This window comes from Bufo gargarizans, chromosome 11, assembly GCF_014858855.1.
Source record: "Bufo gargarizans isolate SCDJY-AF-19 chromosome 11, ASM1485885v1, whole genome shotgun sequence".
Lineage (NCBI taxonomy): Eukaryota > Metazoa > Chordata > Amphibia > Anura > Bufonidae > Bufo > Bufo gargarizans.
Window position 1 is genome coordinate 13,045,228 of NC_058090.1, and position 14,103 is coordinate 13,059,330.

At 47.5% G+C, this 14,103-nt stretch overlaps 1 protein-coding gene across 1 annotated transcript in view; it reads right to left on the reverse strand.

The window, feature by feature from the left end:
* Positions 1 to 5,809: 5,809 nt before the first annotated feature.
* EXOC3L4 (exocyst complex component 3 like 4) overlaps positions 5,810 to 14,103 on the reverse strand; it is a 52,004-nt gene continuing 43,710 nt past the window's right edge. Inside the window, exons 10-12 of the mRNA XM_044272169.1 lie at positions 8,878 to 9,030; positions 8,594 to 8,715; positions 5,810 to 7,220 (exon numbers count right to left, since the gene is read on the reverse strand). Coding sequence (XP_044128104.1) covers positions 7,040 to 7,220; positions 8,594 to 8,715; positions 8,878 to 9,030 — 456 coding nt within the window. The 3' untranslated portion in view covers positions 5,810 to 7,039. The remainder of the gene's footprint in view (positions 7,221 to 8,593; positions 8,716 to 8,877; positions 9,031 to 14,103) is intronic.

The window sequence follows — 14,103 nt, forward strand, 5'->3', positions numbered from 1 at the left end:
TCAGTGATGCCAAGAGATGAGAGAGTTTGCAACAGAAGGGAGTGGTCAACAGTGTCAAAAGCAGAGGACAGGTCAAGGAGAAGGAGGACAGAGCATTGTTTCTTGGTTTTGTCTGTCAGTAGGTCATTGGTGACTTTGGTAAGGGCAGTCTCGGTCGAGTGGTGAGGTCGGAAGCCAGATTGTAGGCGGTCAAAGAGGGAGCAGGAGGAGAGGTGGGAGGACTGTTCTGAATGGACATGTTGTTCAAGTAGCTTTGAGGCATACGGAAGAAGTGATATGGGGCGATAACTGGACAAGGAAGATGGGTCAAGTGAAGGCTTTTTGAGGATGGGTGTAATGGTAGCATGTTTAAAAGCAGAGGGGAAGACACCAGAGTTTAGTGATAGGTTGAAGAGATGAGTTAGGGCTGGGATAAACACTGCGGTGAGGTTAGGGATGAGGTGGGATGGGATTGGGTCAGGTGCACAGGTGGTCAGATGAGATTTGGAGAGTAGAGTGGAGAGTTTTTCTTCTGTAATGGTGGAGAAGCGGGTTTTGGGAGAAGAGAACTGAGCAGTTGTGTAGAGGGTCTGTGGGGACTGTGCAGTAAAGCTTTCTCTGATGTGGACTATCTTTTGTTTGACATATTTGGCAAAGTCCTCAGCTGAGAAGAGAGGAGAGGGTGGGGGCGCTGGGGGACGGAGAAGGGAGTTAAAAGTGCTAAAAAGTTGTTTAGGGCTGTGTGACAGGGAAGATATGAGAGATGAGAAGTAGGCCTGTTTTGCATCAGAGAGTGAGGATTTGAATATGAGAAGGGATTGCTTGTATGCAGTGAAATGATCTTTAAAATGGGATTTCTTCCATCGCCGCTCAGCAGCCCTGGAAGCTTGTCGATTTAGAGAACTGGGCCATATTCATTGGGGCTTGGGCCTCGGATCTTTTGAGACCCTAGCAACGCCCCTGGGCTCGGACCACCAAGGATGGTCTGAAGCAATTTTGTGAAAGGAATTGACAAAGTAATCATGAGGACCCACAGACTTGCAGTGGAGGTTAATATGGAGTAGGTATAGGTGGAGAATCATCTAGGCTGGACAGGCTGGAAACCTCTCGAGACCCACAGCTGCACTCAAGGTAGACAAAAACCGGCAGCCACTTCTGGTGTACCGCAACTCTCAGTGAACCAGTGGAGCATCGCATGGTCCCAGTAAAAGTTAAATTCTGCAGCATTCGAGTATTTCATACCAACAAGTATGTTCTGCAACCATTAAGCTTATTGTGCCACTCTTAGCGTTCGCAATGCTTTCGTACCTTCTTGTGAAGAAAATAAAGACTTCTTTCATCTGATATGTTTGATGACTATACTTAAAGGGGGATCCCAGTAATCACCCGTACAGTTCCATAGCAAATAAACATGCCTATTGTCCCAGGTACCCCTCAATCTACCACACTAACACTTGACGCATGTATAAACCCTTCATTGTGTCTGCCATTTCATATGTATTGCCATTGCCGACATAACTCATGATACATTGAGAAATTATCATCTATATGGTGTATGCTTGTTGACTTCCTCCACTTCTTGGTTGGCAGCACATGATATAGCGACAGATGTCCACATTTCCTAATTTATACAGTTCCTCACAGCACATGATATGGGAAAGGGATTTCTTGTTATTTCCACCTCTCCGTCCCCCACAGTCCTGTGGTGGTTGGAGGTCAGGAGGACCCTTTGATACTCTGGTGGCCCAGTTTGCCCCTGAATAGAACCTGGCCAATTTTGTTCAGGTGACATTTCATCACGATGTTGTAGGATCCTTAAGGGGCACCTCTGCAACGTAAACAGGGAGCCTTAGTAAAGATTTTGTATTCGTACCCAGGGTCTACAAGTTAACTTTTTGCATTTCATACTATTGCAGCCGACTTGGCTGGCAATTGAGAACCTGCTCTTTCAGTTTGTTGTCTGCACTCCAGACGTTCCTCATCAAGAAAGCCTTGACTGCTTGCTGACAAATGCCAACAAAGATAAAATTAAGCTCCGGGAGGCTGCCGGATGCCAGTCATAACCCTACTACAAAACTCCCAGAGGCATCCAGCAGCTGATCACTAATGTCTATGAGGCAACCAGTCAGCTGACAGTAGAAAAATGCCAGGAGGAGGATGCTAAAGCTATTGAGCCAAGAGGCATCCAGCTTACTGCAACTGAAATGTATTTTCTGCAATTACAAAGTCTATGCACATTGCTGGTCTTGTGATAACATACTCTATTCTTCCTTACAGTCATGCACATGGCCGTATCGGGTGGACAGAGCCTATACCGTAGTTCCCAGAAGCTACATTTGCTGCCATACAGGGTCCTTTGGGCACCACATGAATGGATATGCATTCTACCCTAGACAAAATGCTTCCCTTTACCCCATGCATATGGCATAAGCGCCATATTACAGCGCAGAGGTTGTACCTAGCCATAATATGACTATGTGCATCAGCCCTAGTCCAGGTGAGCTGGTAATAAGCTGGGATTGGAACCAATAGTTTGAGACAGGCACCATGGAGAAATCCATCATCATGCCAGTACAGTCTACAGACTCCCTATTACAACTGAGCATGTGCGAGATTGTAGTGGAGAAACGGGAACAAAATGTCAGCCACCTCCAGCTGAACAAAGACAGGGAGATCTCAGCATTATATCATAATTATCAAACCCTAATCTTGGGAAGATGTCGAACTAGTCCTAGACCACAAGTTAAAATGACTAATAAGCATTATAACTTTTGATGATGATAAGACCCCTTAAGGCAACGGCTATGGTCATCCACGATCCATCCTATACAGTATATCCTGGAATGTGTAGCCTACAATTGCATTATGAAGATTAGGAAGATATAGGGTAGCGATGTTCTCTACCAGAGCTCCAAGGTTACGTCCTGACAGTGGAAACTCTTCCTCTAAATCAGCTGTAGGAACCACATAATACTTAGAATTATGTCACAACAACCATTTCTAAAAATTCTGAAATGCATTTTCCCAATAGTTGTTTGCTAAGTTCATGTTAAAGTGACCACCGTACGGCTGATTATCTGATGCATACCACCAGCCAATGCTTTACCCCTTTTACCAGACAGGCATTAGTGGCCAGTATCTATGGGCTGAACTGGACTAGTCCTATGTCCAGGTATATTCCTGTTGACCTAGTGGTTTTACCAGTACCCTGGTGGCATTATGATATGTTTTGTGACTAGTCCCTGGTGGCCTGGTGGTCAACCACCTGCCCTCTCTATGGTGCATCTAGAGGCCCTTCCGTCATGTCACCACCACACTTCACCCTTCAGCATTTGTTGATGCCCCATTCCAATGTCCCCTGCAGGAGTCATGACCTGGTGTCCCCCTCCTTTGTTTCCTAATGTTGTATATATGTTATAGTTTATACTGCCTCAGGAAGCCAGGCAGGAAACAACTCAGCTTGGCCTCTATCCATAGGCCCTATAGCAGATGCATGGGTTGTCTCTATGCTCACTCCATGGTGTTAAAGGTGGACTCTCTGGAGATATGCTAGATCTTTTTCACATCCCCGATGAGCTAGTGGCACAGTGCCTAATAGTCCTTGCAGAACCAGTGCCCAACCAGCCCTTTTCAACCACTTGCCTGGCAATGTCTTTATCCTAGTTTTTACAGAATTCACATTCTTGTGTCAAGAAGGGCAAATACTTTAGCTTATCATAATCTGGAGCATGTTCCCTTCCTTACCTTTCCTCTTGGATCAAAATAACGCGAGACGAATGGGAAAAGAGATTTATTTTCAGCCCATAGATAAAACCAATTTGTCTCTGGATATCTTGATCCAAGAGGAAAGGTTAGGAAGCATCTTAAAGGGGTTGTCCACTATTCATGACCTATCCTCAAAATAGGTCATCAATATCAGATCAGTGGGGGTCCAACTCCCAGCAACCCCGCCGATCAGCTGTTTGAAGAGAAAGCAGCGGTATGTTGAAGGTGCCTGGTGGGGGGAATGATGTTATTTACATGGGACTGAATGTTGAGAAGGTGATGTTTACATGGGATTGCATGTTGGAGGCAGCTGGGGAGGAGGTGATGCTATTTACATGGGACTGTATTTTGGAGGGGGCTGGAGAGAAGGTGTGATGTTATTTACATAGGACTATATGGTGGAGGGAGGAATATAACTACAGGGGGCACTGCAGGGGGCATTATAGATACTGGGAGCACTTCAGGGTGAGCATTATAACAGTAGGGGGCAGGATAAATACTAGGGGCACTATAGGGGTATTATAAATCCAGGGGACATTAGGCGTTCTTATTATAACTAGTGGCTCTATAGGAGGGTCTTATAGATCTGCCTTATTTCTACTAAGAGCACTATGGGGGTCCTATTACTACTGAGGGGTCTGTATAGAGCTTTATTACCACTGGAGAAACAATAGGATACCTCATTTCTACTGGGGGATCTGTGAGGGTATTATGAATAGGCTCTTCTACTAATGGGGGAACTCTTGGGGAGCGTTATCATGGTTGGGGGCACTGTAGGGGGCAGTATTACTAATGGGGGCATTCTAGAAGGGAATTACTATTGGTGGGATTATGAGGAGCACTATTACTATGGGGGCTCTCATTTTTCTTCAGGATAGTATTTGGGGGTTGTGACACAGTGAGGGGTTGTGTCTGGCAAGGCAGGTATTTTCGTCCCAGCATGTGCAGCTGGGCTGATTTCCAGCCAAGTGAGGTCAAAAACCCGGACTGGCACTTAAACTCCGGTACAGGTTTTGGCAGCACCTGGCTGTCCTTAAATAGGCAGCTGGGCTCAGCAGAGATGTCTCTGTTTTTAGGATCTGAGGCTTTGTGTCGTGCTGGAGGGCTGAGAGGCGCGTGCTGGGAAAACAGGCCCCCTAAAGCCTGCTGTGGACTACTGGAGGCCGAACTGCCAGCAAGGTGACTTGTGTTATATGAACTTTCCATTGTGCGTGAATTAACACCAAGACTGCAAAGTTACGTGCTATTTTGTGCAGTTGCCTCAAGTGTGAATAAACACTGATATTTTTATTTAAGAACTTGTATTTTGCCTCTGTACTGCGCCCACTTACCCTATCTACCAGAGCAAAACCCCACGGGGTATACAGGTTGGGGGATGATGATAGAAATATGAGAAAGCTAAGATGTCTGTGTGTCACACTCTGCAGAGATGAGGCGGCTGAAAGAAGTTGTACAGACCAAATGGAGAAGATGATGACAAAGAAGATCTACATCAGAGGAGACGTCACCTGGAGGCCCTGGATGTGAGAGGTATGTGCTGCTGTATAGCAAGCACAGCAAAATGCGGTGTGTGAGGGGAGGAGGGGCACTTAGAGAACTGGGCCATTATTTTTGGCGCTTGGGCCCCGGATCTTTTGAGACCCTTGCAATGCCCCTGATTGATAGAACCTCGCTGATCTGATACTAATGACTTATGCCAAGGATAGGTCATCAATGGTAAAAAGTGGACAACCCCTTTAAACCCTTTTTATACAAGCTGAGGTTTGGGCAAATTATTGAGAACAAACGTTCATACGACCGCCCAATTACGATAATTGGCCTGTGTAAAGGTGCCACCGATCATCTAACAAACGTTGTCAGGTGATTGCATTTCTCAGTTGCCACCTAAAACCATTGTCAGCAGCAAACGACACCATGTAAGCAAAAATATGCAAAGGGACAAGGGGATGAATGATCATAAGATCAATCATTTATCCCCCTTTCACTTTGCATTGGGCTGTGTAAAAGGCACTTTATGTGAGCTCTGATCGACTTGTTTATTGCATATCGGTCCATGTCCTAACCATGGATGGACGGTCTGCTGGCAGCCTCTGTAATGTTTGCAATGGAGCAGGAGCGGCCGTTATTACAACGGCTCTTATGTAGAGGAACAAAGGCTCTAATGCTCCTAAAACTAAGCGCAAACATTTTCAGCAGAAAGGAGAAAGTATAGAAAATGTCACTTTTTCTCCGTGTAAAACAAAAAGATTGAATTAGTTACAATATTCCGTCCATAGCAACACAGTGACCACGTGTTTTTATCAATGAATTTATGATAATATCCAAAATAATATCTTATTCCTCGATTGTCGCTTTAGGTTGGAATGTTATACTATATCTGTATCACACATCTATGATTGTAACAAATTACGAACATTTTGGCAGTGAGGTTCGGTTCCTATCAGGCATTGTAGCAGCAATAGATACTTTATAATTTCACAGTTATAAATAAGACTGAGCATCGACTAGTGATTGAGTCATGGAAGATAAAATTATAAAGTCTTCAATTCAATCAGTTTTTTAGTGGAATGTCTGAAACAACATCTAAGCAGAGTAGGCTGTTGCCTAAGGTGCCAATGCAGAAGGTGGGGAAGGGGGCTGCGCTCTGAAACTCCACCTGGGCACCAGAAGAGCTTGTCCCACCCCGTTTGGTTGGACACTGGGTGAGTACCAATATGGCTTTCATCAAAAGGGCTCTAACCCATCTTTCTTAAAAAGGTTTGCCGAGACTTTTCTGCTGATGACCTAACCACTGGAAATCGGTAGTGGTCAGACACCCAGGAACCCTGCCGATCAGCTATTTGAGAACACACCGGCAGTCCTGTGCTTGGATTCGCAGCTCAGCCCCATTGACTTCCATAGGGCTCAGCTGCATGTGACCGATGAACGTGACATCACATGGCCTAGGCAAAGCGGAGAAACACTACTGTGAACGCCATTGCCTTTTCAAACAGCTGATAGGTGGAGGTTCCCAGATGTCGAACCCCCACCAATCAGATACTGATGACCTATCCAGAGGATAGCTCTTTAACAGTAAATATGCCCAGTTTGGTAGCTTTTTGGAACTAGAAGGGAAAATTGGACATTCATGGGTCTTTCACAGTAGATTTCAGGTGCCAAGTTGCAGCTCTATCATTAAAACCTAATTAAAATCAAGTCTAAGTGACAGCACATGGTCCATTTTCTCAGGCAGCAAGTGGAGGAGAGCTTTTCCTTGAAGTCGCGTTTCTGGCAGTTTTGGAAGAGGGGCTTCATCTCAAAGGGTGAAACAAGCCACTTGTGGTGAACATTCAATTGCTGAGAATAATGGTGGTTGCTGGCTGTCCTGCGATGAAGGGTTTGATTGCCGACTTTCCTGCAATTTCTGGAAATGTCTCAGAAGTTTTGTACTTTTCCTAATGCCGTGAAGATGTAAAATGCACAAAATGTGATCCTCACTGTAAGTTAAAAAAAAAAAGGTTAGAAATTTGACTTGTTGACTCATAGTTATTGTCATATGACTCATAGTTACAATATATAGGAAAGGTTCCCATCTTTCTAATTTGGTGTTAAAAAAAATTGAGGGAAAAAATTTACTGGCATACCTGTCCTCAAGAGTCAGGCCTTTCAGAATTTTCAATCCCATGTCCCTCAACAAGATACGTATTGGTTGGAAAATATGAAGAGTGCAATTGAGAAGCATCAGCTTGCCGTGTTTTGAAGGTCAGTTGCACTGGAAGTCAGTACAGTGCTGGGTGGACGCCATCACATTCTAGGTAAACACGCTCAATGCACGTCAATGTAAGATTGGTGTAAACTAAAGGCACATTGTGACTGTAGCTCCCACATATTCCTAGACCTGGTCTTCCTTCTGTCAATTTTTTTGTCACATCATAAGTTGTCACATTTTACCATCACTGGCATAAATGGGAACCCCATTGCGGTTCCATGGGGAATCCAGAACCAAACTCTGGTTTTCTGTTTTAATTGTGGTTGTATGTTTCCCTATTTTTTGTCACATATCATTTAATCTGTTTCAACATGTGTTTGCAATATGATCATCAATTGCATTTATGGAAACCTATCTGAAGTACGACATGGAAACCGTGACCAAACGCTGGCTTGCAATTTTAATGGTGGTCGAATTTTCCTAATTTTCTATAGCAATTAGCATTGTATCCATCCCAACATGAGTGTCATTATTTTTGCAATGTGACAATCAATGGCATCCATGGAAACCCCATTACGGTACCTCAAGATCAAACCCTGGCTTGTAATTGTAAAAGTGGCGGTATTTTCTTCATTTTCTACTGCACATTATATATTGTATACATCCCAACATGAGTGTCATTTTGCTTTCAATGTAACCACAGCATCTATTGAATGTCCACTGCGGTCCTGCATGGAAATCATAACCAAACTCCACTTGCAGATTTAATGGCAGTGGTATTTTTCTCCATTTTCTGTCACATAGCACTGTAACTATTCCATTGTGAATATCATTGCGATTGCCACGTGACTATCAATGGCATCCATGGAAACCCCATTACGGTACCACCTGGAAACCACAACCAAACTGTAGCTTGCATTGTTCATTGAGGACGCTTTTCCACCAGGGATATCAACATTATGGTGTGAGAGCCTCAAGGGATGTGACATTCTATGAAACCTCCATCAATAAGCAAGCCATTAGAAATGTGTGCAATATGGGAACGATTCCTAAAAGTTCTACTAAATTCAAAGTAACCTGTTGTATGATAGGAAATAATGGGACAAAAGCAAAAAAGGCCCTGGCTTGCAGAATTTAAACTCTATATCACATTTACAGTACCTGATATCTGGATGCAGGTGAAACAGTTGATCCAGTTTGGGCTCAATCTCATCTTTTTTCTTGGCCCCGATAATTTCAGAAATGCAGTGAATTGCATGATGTAAGCTGTCCAGATCAGAACCCTTAAAAAAACACAGTGATCCGGGTCATGTAGGTAGTAATGGCATCAGGTCCCACTGCCACATAAAAAAACATCTACCGGTATATCATAAATGGCACATTTCAGGCATGTGGCGCTGTTACAGATTTAGCATTGGGTCAATGGCAGGAACTTTTCCACATACCATGTCGTCTGCAGCCTTATTTATCAGGTCACCTTCTTCTCTCATTTTCTGCGCTGCTTTTCTTCGTCTTAACTTATTCAGGCGCATTTTCCTCTTCATAATCTGCGAGATGTATTCTTTTACGAGGTATTGGTGAATCCCACATGCAAAGTCCTAGTGAAAAATACGATAGTTGTATGAGATAGATAATTAAATGGTCAGATAGATAGATAGATAATGAGATAGATACTAGATCAGGCATCCTCAAACTGCGGCCCTCCAGCTGTTGCAAAACTACAACTCCCAGCATGCCTAGACTGCCTACAGGTATCAGCCTACAGCAGGGCATTGTGGGAGTTATAGTTTCACAACAGCTGGAGGGCCGCAGTTTGAGGATCCCTGTACTAGATAGATAGATAATTGCATCCACCGACCCACCAGGAAGAGCAATATACCACTGAATTACTAAGAACAACAAGAAGGATAACAAACCGGTATCAGGACCACCAGGGCTAATAGATAAGACTTACTAAAACCATTGCAAAAACCAGAGATTTTATCACAAGACACGGAGGCTCCTATTGCATATAACTCTCTTTACTGTTACCATAGCAGCAAAGAAGAACATGTCAATCAAAAGAAAAACCATAACAACTGACTCCTCCCCTCCATCCCAGTATATATTGTCTCTCCCCTCTGGGATCATCCTCTTTCTTTGCTGCTGCCATGGCAGATAAGTAGTGTTCATATTAACTGTATATCTTTCTGTTTTTGGAATTTCCTTTTAGGTTTGTCGCCTCATGTTTTGCTAACCCAGGTGTCCCCTGGCCACCTTATTCCCCAGAGCCCTCGTTTCTGCGGGATTTTACTGAATTCATATATGTGTCTTTTTTTTTCTTTATAGTTATATCCGCTTTATCGTGCCCCACTTGCGCCGATTATTGTTGGTTTTGCCCTCCCCTTTCCCTCGCTTGCCTTCTCGTCCGGTCTCCGGTCCCCGGTACCTGTTTTTTCTTCAGTACTCCGTTCCGGCCGAAGTCTCGCGATCCGCGAGATTTCGGCCGCCATCTTGCTTTTCCTCAGCGCCCGCCCGAGATCTCGCGATAGGCGGGATTTCGCAAGCCCGCCGCTCTTTCGCTTTCCCGGCATTGCGGGCCTAGGCCCCTCCTCCCGCCCTCTTACTTCCGGCTGCGACGCGCGTTTTCTCTCCACGCTGATCCCTGTCGCCTCTGCAGTCCCACACCGCTCTACAGGATCACTCGCCTGCGTTATTTCGGTAGGTTTGGGCTTCCTTATAGACGCTTTGCTTAGTGTCCCTTGGGTGCTGTATCCTCATTAGCGTTTTTTCCCTTCTTTTACAGGTCTGTCCTTCTGGTGGTCTGGGGTGACTAACTCCTGCCACTTATCATGTCTCGCCGTAGCTCCTCATCCAGGCAGGACGCCCCTAGTGCCCCCCTTGTTCCTGCTAATGCCCCCTCCCGCGATGCAGGTCCTCAAGGGTTAGAACATACTGCGTTACAGCAATCGATTTCTGACGCAATCATGGCGGCGATGGGCTCTATGTCCTCAGCACTGTCCCAGTCGATCTCTCAGGCCCTAGGTGCACAATCCGCTGAGTCCATGCAGGACCAGGCTTTGGATATCGCCAGACCATCTGCCTCCAGAACTCTCAGAACCGATGGTAATCCATCACGTGACCACGCGGTTGTCCCGCGGAAAAGAGCCTGCGCACGACAGGCAGAACGCTCTCGTGCATGGAAGTCGGCCAGGACTATAACTGAGCCACAGTCTGATTCTGAAAGAGAATCGAACGAGGAGGCGCGTGATGAGTCTTTATATGACTCTTTAGAGGACATTCAGGATGTTGAGGTTGATCCTCTGGATATGTCGCCTACCCCCGGGCCGTCCATACCTACGGTTTCTGTACAGGGAAACCAGCCTCTCCCGGACGACCTCATGGTTGACTCCCTGGGTACTCCTTTGTTCAACCCGGACGAACTCCATCATCCCCGCTCTGCGGAATGGCTCCCCGCCACTCCGGTAGCACAATATTTGGAGGCAAAAATCCGTACTCCTCTGAGTAAGGAGTCCCGGAACAAATTGCGGGCAGAATGCCCTCGGCCTTTGATTTTGAATAAAGTGTGTGAGACGCCTACGGTGGACCCGAAGATGGTCCAATTCCTCACCAAAACGAAATTCAACCCAAAAAAGGGGTTGGATTCCGCTCTGCGGGCCGTTCAGGACAAACTCCTTGACATCACGGGGCCCCTCGCCAAGATCTTTGAGATGGCGGAGTCCGCTAAGTCGGAGGGCAGGCCGGTCGACCCGGTTGAATTGGGCGGATGGGTCCAACGGGCCATCTGCATCACGGGCAACGTAAACACCTCTCTGGCCATCGAACGGCGAAAGGCCATTCTGATGAAGGTGGAACCGAAGCTGTCCAATTTAGCTTTGTCTGAGGCAGGCAAGAATGCCCAGGGTCTCTTATTTGGAGACTCATTCATTAAAGAACTGGGCAGATACGTCGGGGCCTTTACGGCGTTAGACAAGGCCCAAACGTCAATGAAACGTGTTTTCAACAACCGTTTTTCCAGCAGGGCCGGCAGTTCTAGGGGCCGTCTGTCCGGCCGGTCGGATTTCCACTCCCGCGGAACGGGACGAGGCTCCTTCAGTTATCGGTCCTCCCTCCAGGACCCAAGGCACCAGCCGTCCTTTTTCCCATCCAGAGGCTATTCGGGTCGGTCCAGGAATTACCGCGGGACCCCATCCTATCGCCGCCCAGTCGGTAAGTCCCCAACCAGTGATTCCTGTGCTTTCTTCAACAGGTTGTGTCGGGGGCAGACTCCGTTTCTGTTTCAATGCCTGGTCCGAGATCACCTCAGACCAGTGGGTGCTCCAGACCATCAGGGGATTCACGATAGACTTGGTGGCTTCACCGAGCCAACTACCCACTCCTCACCCCATCCACTTAACCGGTTCCCTTCTGCATCTTTTACACAGGGAGCTGGTGGGGTTGGTCCACAAGAGGGCGATAGAGCGCACCTCACCTCACCCCGACAGGGTGGTCAGTGGCATGTTTTTGGTCCAGAAAAAGGGCGGTCAAATGCGCCCAGTTATCAACCTGAAGGCCCTCAACTCACTGGTTCAGTACCGGCATTTCAAGATGGAAGGCATCCATCTTTTAAGGGATATGCTACTACCCGGCGATTGGATGGTCAAGCTGGACCTCAAAGATGCATACCTTACGGTTCCGGTAGCCCCGTCTTCCAGAGACCTACTTTGCTTCCTTTGGGGAGACCAGATTTGGCGGTTCACTTGCCTGCCGTTCGGTCTTTCGTCCGCCCCGTGGTGTTTCACCAAGGTGATGAAACCGGTGGTATCTTGGCTCCGCAGCAGAGGGGTGCGCATGATAATTTATCTCGACGATATCCTTATCATGGCGCACAGTCCATCCCTTCTCCGATCTCACCTCACCTTGACCACCGACCTCCTTTCCCGCTTGGGTTTTATCATAAACCACGAGAAGTCTTGCCTCACTCCGGCTACGTCCATGGAGTTCCTGGGATTCAGAGTAGATTCCGTGTCCCTGTCTCTTCATCTCCCTCTGTCCAAGGTCCGGTCAATTCGCAAAGAACTGCGCCACGCTCTTCTTCAACCGCAGTTGTCGTTGCGACACCTGGCGCGACTTATTGGCCTGTTGGCATCCTCTATCCAGGCCATTTTCCCTGCACCCTTGCACTATCGGGCTCTCCAGAGGCTCAAAATTGCCCATCTTCGGGCGGGATCCACATACTCGGACCTGGTCACGCTGGACACGGAGACGAGGGACGAGTTGAGGTGGTGGATCCAGAATCTATCGGTTTGGAATGGCAAGGCTTTGCTGGGTCCTTCGCCGGACCTGATCATCGAATCCGACGCCAGCTTACACGGCTGGGGAGCTCACTGCAACGGGATTTCCACCGGGGGGCCTTGGTCCCCGGAGGAGTCTCGTCTTCATATCAATGGCCTAGAGTTGCTGGCAGGGTCGCTGGCGATTCGCAGTTTTGCGAATGGCACTGTCACGACTTGTATCAGACTGCGGATGGACAATGTATCCGCAGTCAGATATGTCAACGGGATGGGCGGAACGCGCTCGTCAGTTCTGACGTACCTGGCACAGGACTTTTGGGAGTTCTGCCTCGCCAGGGGTATCGTGGTGGTTGCGGAACACCTTCCCGGCCTCCGCAATGTAGTGGCGGATTGGAACTCACGTTACTTTTCGGATTCCAGCGACTGGAAGCTAGACGAGGGGGTGTTCCTAGCTTTGTCGTCTCGCTGGGGTCCTCCCTCGGTGGATTTATTCGCGAGCCGCTTGAACGCCCAGACTTCCCGGTTCTTCAGCTGGCGACCGGACCCGTTGGCGGAGGCAGTAGACGCCTTCCTCCAACCGTGGGGGGGTTCACTGATGTACGCATTTCCCCCCTTTGCCCTGATTTCTCGGGTCCTCCTTCAGGTTCAGCGCCAGCGGGCGGAATTGATCTTGATCATACCTCTGTGGCGGTCTCAGCCCTGGTTCCCGATGATACTGGATATGCTGGTGGACTCTCCGCTCCTTCTTCCAGACCTTCCGCACCTTTTGCGGGCCCCCTCGGGGGACTCCCACCCCCTCATTCAGTCACGCCTTCTTCGTCTTCTCGCTTGCAGGATCTCGGGTGCTCCGGCAGGTTGTCGGGAGTTTCGAACACGACTGTTTTCCTTCTGGAAAACGCATGGGCTCCAGGGACCAGACGTGCTTACCGAGCCGCCTGGGACTCTTGGGCTCGCTGGTGCGGAGAACGGGATCTGGATCCCTTTCGAGCACCTGTAGTGTCGGTCCTGTCTTTCTTATCCTCTTTATTCGATGCGGGCAAAGCCTACCGTACAATTAATCTGTACAGGTCGGCCATCTCATCACGACATGAGGGTTTTGAGGGTTGTCCTGCTGGACAACATCCTCTTGTATGCCGTTTGTTAAAGGGTTCTCGTTTATCTCGTCCTCCCAGACCTCGTTTTTCTACCACTTGGGATGTGGGATTGGTTTTGTCCTTTCTCCTCTCGTGGTCTCCTAATGACCAGTTGTCACTGCGACATTTATCTGCCAAGTTGGTTACACTTTTGTGCCTCATTTCTTGTAAGCGGGTGTCGGATGTCCGGGCTCTGGATTACGATGCTCGGTCCTTCACTCCGGATGGGGTCTTATTTAACATTTCTAGGCGCACAAAAACGAGC